We start from the raw sequence: 16,325 nt of genomic DNA on the forward strand, positions 1-16,325 counted from the left end.
TGTGGTGGCTCTTAGGATAATATAAGAAGCTAAGGCAGGAAGATCATGGGTTCAAGCCCAGGCTGGGCTGCATCATAAGACTCTGTCACAATGAAATAGTTCTTTATAACATGGGCATAGTGTTGTATGCCTGTTATCCCAGCAACTGGGAGGTGGAAACAGGAGGGTCAGGAGTTCAAAGCCATCCTCAACTACATTTCACGTTCTAGGCCAATGGGATATGTAAGACCCTGTCCCAAAACAACAAAGTTACTTTGCCATTTTAAAAACTGAGTCTGGTTTTGTTTTTCTTCACAAATGCAATAAATAGCCAGGCATAAAAACATTTCTAGTAAGAATAAAGACGCTGGTTTCTGGTCAGCTGTAAAATCTAAATCTATGATTAAAAAGTAAGTGTGAAGCCTTGAACGCCTGAGGGTCACAGTCCTAAGAGTTTAGAACATCCGGATAGAAGGAGGAATTATATTTTAGTAAGTGCACTTTTTAATCTAATTCTTCAAAATTTTGAGGTGGAAAAATTAGAAATTACATTTGTGGGAAGTGATGTTAACCATTCTACTAATAAACAATTAATTTTTTAAAGAAAGCATAAATGGGGCTGGGGATCTAGCTCAGTGGTAGAGTTATAAAGAGCACTTTCCGGGCTGGAAAGATGGTTCAGCCGTTAAAGGCTAACAACCAAAAATATAGAGCACTTTCCTACCAAAGCCCTATATTTGATCCACAGCACACAAAATAATAGAAAGGTACTCATATTCCTTATGTTTACTTTAATGTATAGTATTATTAATATCATTGAACTAAAAATAGTTTATTATGGAGTTTTCTTTTAGGAAACATGACACTCACCCATTCGAAGACACTCCAGGGAAGCTTGGCCCCAATTCCTCGTAAATGAAGACTCTATGTAGTAGCAGTGGCCGTGAAAAGGAATCCATGCAGTCTGCTCGGACTCTGGGCACCTACCAGGCAGTTGTGGAGGTTCAGTAGCAGGGGTTTCTGTTAATAAACCAGTGTTTAAATCATCACCAAAATAAATCATAAATCAAAGCTGGGGTTCCTGCAGCTTGTGGTGGAATAATATTTTTACAACTAAGGAAAATTATATCTTCTACCATTTCATATAATTTACTAATGTTTGTCATTTAAAGCCACCTTTTTCTTGGGTTTTCATTTACTTTATTGTTTTAAATGTCTTTCAGTAGGAAACAGTGGCCATGAATCATGTTCCTCATAATTTACAGTTATTGATATTTAGATTTCTGTGATAATCTTACAGATTTTAGTTGGGAGTGGTGGCACTGCCTTTAATCCCCGCTCACTGAAGGCAGAGTGGGTGGAGCTCTACATAGCAAGACCCACTCAAAATATAAATTAATAAAAATAATGTTGCAGTCTTAACAAATTACTCCTAAATAATTAGTAAAGTGGATTTCTTTTTCAAGCCAGTTCTCCTTTCTTGAAATTCTAACTCCTATAATTTCTTCTTAGCTGATGCAAGCTCCTGAGAAAAAACTGCTGTAGCTAAAGTTCTAAGAATGTGTCCATAGCATCCCTGATTCTGCTGGATCTATATACATTCTGGGATAGCTGTGCTGAAGCAGATGTGTTGTTGAAACCAATGGGAAGCCCACTTCCTTGGAAATTCTGATACTGTATATTCAGTGGACAACATCAACAACAAACATTCAGAGAGCAAGTAAATTTAGAAATGAAAATTTTCTGTCTCCATCATTTTGACCTGTGCATATTGGGTGATAGCCAGGTCAGTCTTTTTGTTAAGTTGAGGGGACTTTCTGTTTTATTCTCAGCTACCCAAGATAATTAAGAAAGTCAGAAGTGGTGTATAATACTTTGTTCCCGAAAACTTGAGATTCCCCAATCCCCTTTTGTGTATCCAATTACCATCTGATTTTTTGCAGAGAAAATAAAAACTTTCATTGCAGTACGATGTCTTCCAGTAGCCATCAACATCCATGTAAACACATGCTGACTTCAGCTTGGGCTCATCAGCACCCCAGTTAGTGTACCTCACCCTCCATTTGTCAATCCAGGTATATTCATTATTGGTCTGCAAAATAAAAAATCATGAACCATAAGCCTTACTTCTCATAGAAAGCATGAAAGAAATAAGCAAGGAGTAAGTATAATACTTAAGGCTGTAACTTGACATGGAACATTGTAAATTTTAATAAAATCATGTCATTTCTACCAACTCAAATTCAGTAACATCCTTTCTTAGAAGTGGTTATTTCATTAGATTCTCAAGTCTCCAACCTGGGAACTATTTTGGCAATTTTTGTCTTACTGTTTTTTTGTTGTTGTTTGACTTTCTTTTATTCTTTTTTTTCTCTTTATCATTTTTTTGGTGAGGAAGTAAGGGAGGGGAGAGAGACTTGTGAGAGATATTGGAGAGAAAAGAGAAAGAGAGAGAATGATAACAAAGTTGGGTGGGTACAGAGGTGGAGATGATCCCATCCCCGACAGAAAGAGTTGGGCCAGAGGACAAACATAATCAAAATTCATTGTATGAAAAATTTTGAGAAAAACACAGCTAATGGACAGACAGAAAGAAAGAAGGAGAGAGGAAGGAGAAAGAAAGAAAAAAAGAAAGAGGAGGAGGAGAAGAAGACGAAGACGACGAAGGAGGAGGAGGAGGAGGGAGGAGGAGGAGGAGGAGGAGGAGGAGGAGGAGAAGAAGAAGAAGAAGAAGAAGAAGAAGAAGAAGAAGAAGAAGAAGAAGAAGAAGAAGAAGAAGAAGAAGGAAGATGACGACGACGATTGGTAAGAAAAGAAAATAACAACTAAAATATGTGTGTCTTATTCCATACAACTGCCTTTGTTTTCAGGTTTTCATGGCCAAAGAGAAGTTGGATCTTTATAAAAATTAAATGTTTATCTTACTGAAATTATAATAAGCATTAATTTCATTGAGTCCCATTGAGTCCCTTATTGGTCACTACAACCTTCTCATTGTTCTGCTGCTGACACCAATGGTAAGTGACAGCTAAGATCATCTACCCTGTAGACTCTAGAGGAGCTAGGTGTCATGATACCACATGGGTGTTCTTTTGACTATGTGCATCATGTTATTTTTAAAAGCTGGTTGTTTGATTCCATTTGCACATTTCACTTACTTTCTTATTAAATTTAGACAAACAAATATATGATATCATCCAAGCTAATTGGCAACATAAAATACCACTTGTCATTAATAGTACCCAATTTAAAGGTGGTTTTGTAAGTAATGCTTAATAACAGAGATTTAAACATTAGCCAAGGATAAATAATTTTTAAGGTTGAAACATTTTCCCCATTTTAATTCCATTGTTTACTTTACCAAGACAATTACTAAAGACCCAGCAGCAAAAATTAAAAGCACATGTTATTGCTGGGTAAAATTGTTCTGCATTCTACCATTTACTCAAATAATTATTGAATATCATTGACTCTGTAGGTTTCATAAAATGGCATTACTTTTATAAATATCAGCATTGTGGGAAAGTATTTCATCTTTCTAAAAGTATTTGATGGCCCATTTAAAACTCATTAGAGAAGTGTGACCACATCTGTGAGAAGAAATTAGTAGTTTATCAGATACATTAATTATTTAAAAATAGTCAACTGAGATATCTTGTCTAAGCTTAATTTCCAAAGCCATGTGGGGCTAATTATTTTAAATATTCTCCACCCTATTCAGGAAGTACCTAGTGCACGATTTAGTTTGCACCGCCACTTCTTAACTGGAAACTCCAAAAAACCTGACCCTAGTCCAATGTCCAATTTGTACACCTTTCTTTCCTTCACATTCTTTCTGGTACCCTTCCTCAGCTCCAGAATTCTGGATATGTCTAAAATGGTGATCATCTTGGGATGAGGATGGAGCTCAGTAGTAGAGCACTTGCCTAGCATATGGGAGGCCCCAGGTTGAACCCCAGCACTGAAGAAAAGACGGGTTGGGTTTCTCTAACAAACCCTCTTGAGCCACTCCCCTGTCCCAGGACCTCTGGGCACACTGTTTGCTGGTTTGCTAGCAACTGGTTGGGTTGAAAAATGACAGATGGAGTGTAAGGAGTCAGCGAAGATTTGTTTCTGGAGTCTCTTCACTAGTCTGTTGCCTCTCTTAGTTCAGAACCATACCCCTCATTCTGTCCCCGGTTCTCCACCAACCCTGCTCTCTTTGCTGTGAAATAAAAGGATGGGACTTCAATGAAACACTTTTCACACATAGATAGAAGCTCTATAAGTCTGGGACCCATAACAAGTCTAGAATGTTTTGTAACAAAGTAAAGTAGTCCCACTCTCCCCGCCCATTTCCTATGCTCCTGGCCTACTTTCTTAATTCTCATGGTGCAGTTGTGTAACCATGACACTGGAAGGAAATAAACAAATGCATGAAGCTGTTTAATGTATTTTGAATATAACTATTCAAAGCCAATTATAGTAATCACCAGAGACTTCTCAGTTTGGTTTCTGACACATATCACTAGGTCATTAGACCACTGACAGCAATGGAGCCCCATGAGAGTGTTCAGCTGAAGAAACAGAAAAATAAATATACTGGACCATAATTTACCAATCATTCCATGGTATTAATGTTTCTAGCATCTTACCAAGTTGCTGTTCAGTGCAATCCATATGGGTACATTAAATAGGTACATTTTCATCCACGCAAATGCATTACTGTAGGGGTCTAGAATACTAGCAAGCAGGGAATCATGATCCTTGCAATATTGCTCTGCTTCATGCCATGGTGACTTAAGTTTTATGAGGGAATAGCTGCTTTTACCGTACTTAACAAAACCATCTGTTGGAATTGTGGTTGGCGAAACAGGCAAGGAAGGGTCTAGAATAGAAAGATTATTTTCATTAGCATTATCAACAAGCAATAATTGAACACCTTCAGTACATGACTCCCATGCCCATCTATCATAGAAGTAAACGCAAAAGTGTAAGTCTTAACTGACTTGAAAATATTTTTCACCAGACATTTTATAACAGAAAACTAATATGTCTGTTCATGGGTACATATTTGATTACATTTATGTGTGTACAGAAGCACATAGCATGTATATACATGTGCTTGTAGAGCCAGAGATTAACCCCAGATTTTTTTTCACTAGAAACCAACACACTGATTTTGAGAAAGGGCCTCTTGCTGACCCAGAATTCCTCAAATACTGCAGGCTGGCAGGTCAGTGAGCCCCAGGGAGACACCTGACCCTTCTTCCCTTCCCCACTGCTGGGATTACAAGCATGAGTCACTTCATCTGTCTTCTTTATATTCTTTGTTAGGGTAGAGCTTGGGTTCTTATGTTTGTAAGGACAACACTTTACTATCTCCCCAGCCAACAAAGTTTTATTCTTTAACCAGTATGTTTAATTAAACAATTTCTAAACTATATAAATATATGTGTATGCATATATATAAACATGTATGCATGTATACAATGCTATATATGCCTATGTGCACTATATATGTATATGGTTCTAGAGCAGTTAAGAATACTTGTTTTTGCAGAGGACCTGGGCTCAATTCCCAGCACCTGCACAGTTGATCACAACTATCCATTGCATCAATTCCAAGGAAGGAATCTGATTCCCTCTTCTGACTTCCATGGGCACCAGGCATGCACATAGTAAGTACACAGATATGCAAATAAGCAAGTCACTCATACACATAAGATTAAATTAAAATTTGTTTAAAGAATATATGCATATAGGAAGAAGTTTCTGAGTAGAAAGACTTACAAATCGACTGTAACCTAGTATCTCGATAAAAGAAATGCCACAGTTTCACGCTACAAATTAAGTCATGTATGTCTTCCTCTCATCATTAATCTCTGCTTTCCTCTCATAGTCACATGTCATGATCCAGAACATCTTCTGGGGCTGGAAAGGTGACTCAATGGTCGAGAGCATGTGTAGCCCTTGCAGAGGCCCCGGGTTTGGTTCCCAGCACTGACAAATCTGCTCACAACCTTCTAGAACTCTAGTCCCAGGCTATCTGATGCCTTCTTCTGGTCTTCTCAGACACTGCATGCACATGGCACATAAACATGCAGATGAGCAACACTCACATAAAATAAAAATAGGTTATTTTCGAAGAGAGTATCTTCTGACCCCTCCAGCCCTTCCATGATTTCACCTTTATGTCTACCTAACTTTACCTGAAGCAACCCTTGTTGCTGCTTTATCCAAACGAATACTGAGACATGGGGCCCCTCTAAAACAGGGCATTTTCAAATGTTGTTCTCCCTTTTCTAATGTCCCAGTCTGGCCTTCAAATTGCTGTTTGCTATGTGAACTCTAAGTCACTTACAACACAGAAAGCAGAAGTTGCTCCTATGAGGCTCAGCTGATGCCCCAAGGCAGACACCAGCAAAAAGACAAACAGCTAAATCTGATCTTTTCTCTGCTTTTATAACTCATAAGCTACAACTCTCTGGCAAGGGTATCAGGGATAAACGACTCATGTTTTTTGACATTGTATGAAAATCAAATTTGTGCCTATAAAGTTTTATTGGAAAGCAGCCACTTTCATTTGTTTACATATGATCTAACATTGTCTCTAACCACGACAGAGTGGAAAGATCTTAATAGTTGTGTGGTCAGCACACCTCAAGTACTTGGGTCTTTATAGAAAAGTGATCAGTGGGAGGAGGGTTGGGGGTGAGGGGAGGGAGAGGGAGAAGGGACTTGAAATAAGCTTGTTCCCTAACTAGAACTAATAAAATAAAATAAAAAGAAAAGTGATCAGTGGCCTCTAGTTTTAATTACCCTTGCCTATAGTTCAGTTCTCTAACCTGTTCCATATAAACATCATCCATGATCTACCTTTTACGGTACCCTAGAAAGTGCCAAACTTTCTTTTTCTTTCTTTCTTTCTTTCTTTCTTTCTTTCTTTCTTTCTTTCTTTTTTTTTTTTGCCATGCTCTTTAACCATAACTCATTTTCAGGAAGGGAGCAGGCTCCCTCTCCTCTGCTCCTGCTGCCATCTTGTGCTGGTACAGGGCTGTTTGCCCAAGGGACCCTAGACAGACTCCTTAAACTTACATTTTGCATGGAAGCCTTAAACCTCCCCAGCCTAGGGAGATCTGGGCACCATTCCATCGGAAATTTTTTGAACCATTAAAAGTACTAAATGAGGCTTGAAGTGAAGCTAAAAAGAAAGTAAAAGAAGAAGAAAAAGAACAGCTTCACAGAACCTACACACAATTCGAACGTTTGAGTTTTCTGTCTAGTTTGCTTATTACTACAATACCTGCAAGGCAGAACATAAATATTAAGAGGTTGTTTCCACATGGTTAGATCTTAGGCAACATTTTACTTTAATTTTATTTTCTGTGTATGGGTGTTTTCCATGCATGCATGTCTATACACCATGTGCATTCAGTGCCCATAGAAGCCAGAAGGAGTTGGTTCCCCCTGGGACTGGAGTTACAAATGGCTGTGAGATACCATGTAGGTGCTGGACCTAAAACTAGGTCCTATGCCACTGCACTTACATCTCCCCAGCCATATCTGTGTTTTCCCAAAGCTCCATTACTAGCCCATGAACTGGGAAGAACATTGGAGATGGATTTTAAAGGAAGAGAGCTGTCACTGAGACTGTGCCCTTGAAAGAGCCTTAGCCCTTTCCTTTCTTTCTCTTTGTTTCCCAGACACGATGACATGGACATGTTACTCCACAGCCTGCTCCACACTGGGTTCTTCATCGCCACAGGCCTAAAGTGGTAGAGCCTAGAGACCAAACGCTGAAAACTCTGAAACACAGAGCCAACATACACCTTTCCTGCTTCATGTTGATTCCTTTGGGTTTTTTCTCATAGTCGCAAAGAAACTAACTGTATATGGTCCAAATTTCTAGCAATTTCTTTTTAAGTTTTCACTTCAAGTTTAATTTGCATAGAACTTTCTGGAATGATAAGGGAGCCGATTTGTAAATAAAATATACAAAATATCAACTCTTTGGGGAAGGATAGACCAGTTCTTTTGTCTGTCATGGGTTCTGGTGAATTAAAGTATCAAAAAAAAAACAAACAAACAAACAAAAACACCCTACTGATATACAAGAAAATGGCCTTCCTTTTGAAAACATGCATAAAAATCCATCCCTTTCTGGTGAGGTTTGGTTTGGTGAGGTTTGGAAACTTACCAGGCTGTGTCTGGCATATATAGCCTTGCTTACTGTCACAGGTATCATCCATCCATGACCCTGCCTCTCGAGATTTGCCACCAATCACAACAACACAGTCGGCCTGTTCATTTTTGAATAAGGAAAAAGAAAGCTACACATATACATTAATAATTATTTAAATCAATTTGTTAATAGGAAAGCACACTCTCATTATGCCTCACAGTTTTTAGATAATCCTGGACAGTATATTCAAGCCATCACCAATTTCTGATTGGTGTCTCTACGCCCCATGTAGATCCAACACACACTTGAATGTTCACTTCTGACTGCTGCCCTAGTGTATTCTGTTTATTTTAACCTCAGTAAATCTTCAGTTCTAATTTACACAAATAATTTCTGCAAAGAAAACCACTAACTCATCAAGAGAATTACCTACCTTGGATATAGCTGTCAAGTCAGATTGGTCAGATCATTTCTCTACTCGGTATTACTCTTTGCTCTCTATCTGGTAACGCACAGACTGTCACAGAACATCAACTTCCACTGAATTTTGCTTACTCTAAGCTTATTCCTACTGGTTTCTAACATAAAAACTCATGCTGCTGTCAGAGCCATTTACTCATTCCCAAAAACACCTGGCACCTTTTCCAGGATGATTTTGCTCAGCGCACTCATCTAGCAGGGCTGCCATCTTCAACCTCTTTAGTGTTTCTGATGAATATGTTTGACGTTTCTTGAAAAATTTCCCCAGAGCTGGTTCTTTTCCACAGCCCCTAAACATTTATTATGTCACACAATGACAGTATCTGATGCAAACAGCCCCACAGGTGTGTGCCCACCAATAAAATCACCCTATTCACGATGCTGCACCTTCTCTCTTCCTGTGCTGAGCAGCAGATTGTCACGTTACACTCTTATTTCTCTATTACCTCGTTTCTGATGTAAGACTTGGGTTGTGGTTTAAGACTTTCATGACATAAGAACACACTCACATTTTCTCATGCTGCTCTTAATCCCTATGGTGATGTTTGATACTAGCTAGTTGATTGTTCAATGATATAAGATGAGTAAGGTATTTTTAAAGGAAGGTAGAGAAGCAACAGTCTACATTGTAATGTACAGAAGCACTTAGCATGGTGTTGGGCACAGATCAAGTGCTGTATAAATATAGAATGGGTAATGGTGATGATGCTGATGATGTCTTCAGAAGTAGTGATGGCTTCCAGATCAGCTTCCCAAGCCGTGCAAGAGCTATAAGGTATCAGGGGCAGATGGTGCAGTCATAACTTAGGTTCACGTTTTTTGTTTTAAGTACCAGTGAGGCTTAGAGTGAAGCTGGATTTCTACTGTTTACTGCCAATGAAAGGTTCTTAACTAAACCTACAGCCCTTCCTTCAAGGTTGATTCAGTCTTAAACTGATAAAATCTGCAAAAACACAACATAGGAAGGAGGATTCTGATGAATGTTTTACAGAACACAGCAAGGGGGTGTCTGGTGGGTGTTTTGCAGAAAATTAATCAATGAGATGACTCTATGCACATGGAGAGATGATCTGAAAAATTATACTCACATCTTCATAAGACAAGCTGCTTCTTCTTCCACCAGGGTAACCCTTCCCCCAGTTTGTATAATGAACTCCTCGTCCATCTGTCCAAAGGAATGTGTGTTCTGAATTGATATCATTCAGCCCAGTCCAGGCATTAAAAGTGGAGTCTTTCATATGATAGGTAATGAATGCTGAAAGAAAGTTACACAAGATAATATAAAAAGTGGGATAGTGAAAAGTCCAAGCACATATTTAAAATAGTATTTTAAATGTGTTAATTTCAAAATAATGAGCATAAAATCCAAGTCTTTTTGGTACTATTTCTAAACACAAAGCATGAAAACAGACGCAATCTAATCCTCGTATCACATCAGCAACTGAGTTTTGGACTTCCATGTGTTCCTGACAATACAATCCTGGACTGCATATAACCACTTCAGACAGTTGGGATGTTTGTATCCCACCCAGGGGCACCAGAGAAAAGGATAATGACTCTCAAATCCATCCCGTATCCACATTGGATACCTCAATGTGGACTGTAACTGCCTACTAGCCTAAGTGTTTATTTTTATTGGTGTTCACATATGCGTGTGTGTGTGTGTGTGTGTGTGTGTGTGTGTGTGTGTGTGTGTGGGTGTGTGTGTGGGTGTGGGTGTATGTGGGCATAAGTGTACATGTGTGTACTCAAGTGTAAATGCCACATGTGTTGCAGTGCCTGCAGAAACCAGAAGATGTTGGATCCCTTGGAAATGGTGCATAGGTGGCCCACAGGACTGTAGTCCCAGCATTCTCGAGGTGGAGGCAGGAGGATCACAAGTTCAGCATCCTCTGGATGACAGCCTGGGAAACTTAGCATGACCCTATCTCAAAATATAATTTGAAAAGGTGACTGAGGATATAGCATGGGCAAGGCCCTGGTTTCTGTCCCATATACTTCTCCTTCTCAAAAACAAAAAACAAACAAAAAACAGCCTGTAAGTTATCAGCTGTCCTGATTCTATAAATAAAATAATCTGTTGGCAATAATTAGGAGAAGAAGAGTTTCCAACCATAAGGCTCTGAAAATCAAAGCCATTTATCAAAACAAGAAGCACTCTGTTCCCAAATTTTCAGTATCACAGGATACCCATGCAAGGGTTACCTAACTGGGATCCTTCCAGGCAAGCAACTCCTGGGGATCATTGGCCACCTAGTAAGGGATATACAGACCCAGACATCCTTAAGCTAAAGGGCTCATATCACAGGATTAGAAGATCTAGAGTATATGCAGTTGGACAAGAGGCATGGACTCTGTGATGTCTTGAGGTCTACTGAGAGCATGATAAATACGGTTGATAACAATATGCTATATTTTTAAAAAGTTGTGAGATAGTATACTTTAAGTGTTCTCAAAACAAAAATGATGAATATGTGTGATATAACATGTTAATTGGTTTAATTTAGCCATGCCATTGTGAACATACTGTATTATGTATCATAATTGTGCATGACTTTATTTATGAGCTAAATAAATGAATGGAAAAAAAGAAGATCTAAAGTATATAGAATACTATGGCTTTTTGTTGTATCAGTAATTCTGTGATACAGAGTACAGATGCAAGTATCCAGAACCAATGAAAGGTTACAGTGTCCATATGCCTGGTACTTTCCCTTCAGCCTGCCCCATGCCTCTCTGAGCAGCATACCTGAACCATGGGTTGCCAGCTAGACAGACTCTCTGTTTACCAGAGCAACAATATATATGCCCTGAATATGGACAAGAAACAGAACGGCTCAGCATTTAGGTACTCTGATAGAAAGTGCAAAATAGGGGGCCAGTGAGATGGTTCTATGATTGAGAATGCTTGCTACATTTTCAGAAGACCCAAGTTCAATTCCTAGTATCTACACTGGGTAGTTCACAACCACCTGTAACTCCAGCCTCAAAGGATCCAACGCTCTCTTCTGGCCTCAGCAGGCAGCCACATACGTGTGGCTTCCACACACTAATAAAAATAAATCTTTTTTTAAAAATGAAAAATAAAGTCTGCAGAAACATAAATGCTTGCTTGCACATGAACAAACAATTCAGTCGAACAGCCCACGCTAAATCAGTACCCTGTGTTCAAATAGGAGAGCCTTGTTCAGATATACTTTTTTTTCTCAATTAACTAAAATTACAAATATGCCCAAATGTTTTCCTTCCAATATTCTCTAGTGAAGTAAGAATGCAGATAGATATTCATTTTGGTTTTACTTGTTTCCTAAATAAAACTGTAACCTTTGCCTTATGCTCAACTTAAAATGTGGTGTGGAACTGCTCTATCTGGTAGCATACAACACTGACTTCTTATGCCAGCAGCCACATTAAGAATTCAACGTGTGCCTGTTTTGCCAGGAATAATGTTATTTTATCTGAAAATTGTTTCCTTCTGCACGTCTCTACTGCTCAGGTTCTAATTCTGTTGTGCCAGGAATCAGCACTTTGTGGTGAAGAGAGGAAATCCATCACTGTGTTTCTCTGCTGGATAGCTGAGGCAAAAATGTGGTAAGCCAGCTCAAGAAATGTGGATGTTATGTTCTTGTATCATGTGTTGTGGTTTGACCCTTTGCTTTGGATGTCTGAACAGCTGGTGAACTTGTCAAAGATTCCTGTGGAAACTTGGTTGGTTTCATGTATAATGTGTTCAAAGAAGAGTGCACTTCTGCGCATTAACCTAACAAGCATTTGGGAGAGCAACATATAGGTTCCTGGTATCTCCTTTCCTGTACCTTTTCATAATTTTGGAAAATGATTTTGAAAACTAAAAATGCTCTGTGGATGGAGATAGGGAGTAGTAAGTAATAGTGAGGTCCCAAGTTTGGATCCCCCAACCCATATAAAAGTTGGGTATGATGATATACATGCCTGTAATTGGAGCACTGTGGAGGATGGAGACAAAAGGAATACTGGGGCTGGCTGAATGTGAGCCCAGCTCCAACTCCAGTAAGAGACCCTGACTCAAAATAACAAGGCAGAGAGTCACAAAGCAGAGGATACCCCAGATCCCCCTTCTCCTTTGGTCTACACATGAGTACACACAGCTATGTGCACTTGAACACACATGTATGTGCACATCATACAAGTCTCTCTCTCTCTCTCTCTCTCTCTCTCCTCTCTCTCTCTCTCTCTCACACACACACACACACACACACACACACCTATCCAACTAAAAGAGATGATAGAGACTATTTAGTCTAATTTTTCCTACAACCTTCTTATGAATTTAAACACATAGCAAACCTCTATTGCACAGTTTCTGTACATGCTGGCCAGTATAAGTGGCTCTACTGTGTCCTCTTGAGCACCCCCAACTTAAACATTTCAAAATTCTTTGAAAACCTCACCCCTCTCAGGAATGTATCTCATCAGTCCTAGCAACTGAAATGGCCTCATGATTTTGAACCTAAATGTATTTCCCTGCAACTGTCGCTCAATGGCCCAGATCTTCCACTTAGGACCATATAAGGTAACCTTTCTAAGGCCATGTCTTTTCTTTCTCAAAGTGTTTAACCTGAGGGTCGCTGATCCATGACTCAGTTGCTGTGGTTTCCAAACCCCACAATAGTTTGGTCTGAATCTCCCCAACTTGCTCACCATCTTCCTTAATCACAAACCATAACTTGAATTATACCTATTTCAGCAAGGGTAGTCCTCCAAAGGAACATGCAAAAGTGGTCAGTGCATTTCTTTCTGTGTAGAAGAAAATCAGTCTGTGTGTTCATGCATGTGAGCATGTATATCGAGACCAGTTGGTACTTCTGTGTTTTTCTTCAGGAACCAGCCATCTAAGGTTTTTTGAAAATGGGTCTGGAGACCACTGGTTTTGTAAAGCGGGCTGGCCAGGAAATCCCTAAGGTTTTTCCTTTATCTCCTAGTGCTGGGAGGTAACACTTAACTTATGTCACCACCCTGGGCTTTGAACACCAGTGATCTCAAGTCACCATGCTAGTGTAACATGCTCTTTATTGACTGAGCCGTCTGCCTCCCCAGCTCTAGTTTCTTCTGACCGAAGTATGAACTTCACGATCTTCTGTATGGTTGTGGTGAATGCTCTCTTACCAGATACTTCCAAAGCTCCAGCTTATCCTTGTGTCTCATCAAAAACTTTTCGCTGCGTTTGTTTAAAGTTCAAAACCTTGGCTTGGCTGTGTTGGAAATGATACGACAGGGAATATGTGGGAAATCAGCAGCTGCTCATTTTAGACTCAAAACTCTCTCCTTGGGCTCTTTGCTTAATAGGTTTGTTGGCAACGGAATGGGTTTGTTCTGGCACCCAAGGTTTTGATTCCAAACTCCACTTCTGACCAAGCATGCTCCTTCCTGCAAGGCTCTATGAACAACACTTCCTTTTCCCAAAGTAGTGTAATAAATCCTGGTTCATAGAGTTGCTATCAAAATGACAAAGGATGCTATGGAGAAAACATTCTCAGCATGGTATCTTACACTAAATAAAATCACTCTTAGTAAGTAAGGATTTTCCCATACCAGTTCTTATTCTAGAAAAAAATTTAAAAGTCAGTTATAATAAGCAATAGTCTTATCTCTTTAAGGGCATATGTGTACATATACATATATATATATGAATATATATATATATTCATTACTGACAGAAACATCACCTACACACCTTGCTCTTTCACATTCTGTATGGACACTAGGTTTCCTTTAAATCCTTTGCAAGTTTCTCGCGCATCTTGCCAATTTTTTTTTTCCTCTTCAGCAAATCCAAAAATTTTAAAGCACTGAAATGAATGGAACAAAAGCAGAGGTTTTAGCTAAAGACAGTAAACTTTACATCAAGAAATCAAATTATTCATAAAAATTATAACTAAATACAAATTTTCTCAGAACCAGATGAGGCTAAAAAAAAATCAGCTTAATGGTCCACAGATATTCTTTGCAGGGCTTTTCTTATATATATAAAAAATTGCCCTAAAGTGATGAGGTAGGCAGAAGGTAACTTTGAATGGTGAGGCCGGCATCTGTCACTGTTCCACAATGAACAGCGCTGCTGGGGTTTCATGGAGGCTAATGCATCACAATCCACTAAGGTGTAAGGAGCCTCTACCAAATGCTCCCATCTCCATGGCACCATTTTGCTCCACCTGCTCTGCTATGATAGACTCAGTCTTCTGTAACAGGAGTGGAAATCTCTTGTTACATCAACAAAAAAAGCAAATGATACAAATGCCAAGACTGAGATTAATTCTCCAGATACCTTGTTGTTGTACAAATGCCAACCTTCCTTGCAGCCACCTGGTGTCCGGGGTGTGGTAGGAATGGCAGTGGCATTGATGCTGCTGTTATGTCTCTGGCAGATGAAGTTATTTGGAAAACCACAGTTGATGTCATTCCAGAACCCTGCAAAACAGAAGAGCTAAGGTACATCTATATGTTCTTAGTTTAAAACATACCTTCAAATACACAGTATCTGAGGAATCACAAAAAAAGTGGTTCAGAATAGATTTTCCTTATTTTCAAACATGACTAGAAGAGTCTAAGCAATATCTCTATCACTGTTTCACACTCCTAAGAGTTCAGTTTGGCAGAAAGATTCCTATATGTTGAGTAGGCTCTTGGTGTTGCAGGTATATTATTGAATTATTAATCACAATAGTCAATCTAATAATACTTAAGTATGTGTTCAGCTTTTATGATACTTATTTAATCTTGTCAACGAAAGACAAATTACATCAATATTCCCATTTTATGGAATGAAAAAGACTAGAAAGAGATAAAAGTACTTATAAACATATTCTGAGTATTTTCCTCACATAACATTTCACATGTCTCACAGTTTGGAAGAAATGGGACAACATGTCATTTGTTAGATTGCTCATGAACATCCTGATAAATTTATCTTTGCAAACTGAACCATTATGTTGATAAATTGGGGAGTCTATTCTTTTCCTACATATGTACATTGATGCCACTTTTAACCTAAAGATACAAGGAATGCCACACCATCACACCCCAAAGCAAGTTCAATAAGATCTGTTTATTTGATCTACCTGAATTTGTGTACATCGTTACACAGTTTTCATCATCATTTGCAAAGTTGGGTTCTCCTGTAGCCCAAGCTACAAAATCTACTTTGCTTCCATCCATCCAACTGGAAAAGAAAATTGAAGCAATTTTTAGCAATCCAGCCATAAAAATGACTGGCTACAACTTAGAGATGGGAAAGGGCAAGTGCATCAAGATAAAGGGAGCACAGGATGCTTAACAAACAGAAGGGAAGCCTAGAGAAACTAGTGGGAACTCCCAAATGCCTGGTACTCGGCAGCCCTTGTGTTCCTCTGTAGTGATCCTGATATCTTCAGGTCAAGTTCACACCCACCATTAAATTTAATCTCGTAAAATACAGTCTGTCTTTATTTTAGGATTTCAGACTCTATCACTAAAGAATCTAAGAAGATGTATTATATTGATGTGAATACTGAATGTTGGTCCATCCTCTTTACTCTCCTCAAGTTCCTGATAGACCTGAAGAGGGAGACATGTATAGCCTGATTAGTCTGGATGCCAACAGCAAAATTCCTTCCATAGTATTCTTCAATCATGATTTCCATTAAATTTAACTACCTATAAAGGGGGCAGCAAATACAGAATTTCT

The 16,325-nt window shown here is 38.9% G+C and overlaps 1 protein-coding gene across 2 annotated transcripts in view; it reads right to left on the bottom strand.

Annotated features, from left to right (window-relative positions):
• The window catches only part of Mrc1 (mannose receptor C-type 1), an 87,842-nt gene that overhangs the window by 5,806 nt on the left and 65,711 nt on the right, over positions 1-16,325 (bottom strand). For both annotated transcript variants that reach the window (XM_027405251.2, XM_035441485.1), the window contains exons 19-26: positions 15,721-15,821; positions 14,928-15,070; positions 14,337-14,451; positions 9,712-9,878; positions 8,159-8,261; positions 4,614-4,846; positions 1,906-2,071; positions 850-999 (exon numbers count right to left, since the gene is read on the bottom strand). In XM_027405251.2, the coding sequence (XP_027261052.1) occupies positions 850-999; positions 1,906-2,071; positions 4,614-4,846; positions 8,159-8,261; positions 9,712-9,878; positions 14,337-14,451; positions 14,928-15,070; positions 15,721-15,821 (1,178 nt within the window). The remainder of the gene's footprint in view (positions 1-849; positions 1,000-1,905; positions 2,072-4,613; positions 4,847-8,158; positions 8,262-9,711; positions 9,879-14,336; positions 14,452-14,927; positions 15,071-15,720; positions 15,822-16,325) is intronic.

The sequence above is a fragment of the Cricetulus griseus genome, chromosome 3, assembly GCF_003668045.3.
Source record: "Cricetulus griseus strain 17A/GY chromosome 3, alternate assembly CriGri-PICRH-1.0, whole genome shotgun sequence".
Lineage (NCBI taxonomy): Eukaryota > Metazoa > Chordata > Mammalia > Rodentia > Cricetidae > Cricetulus > Cricetulus griseus.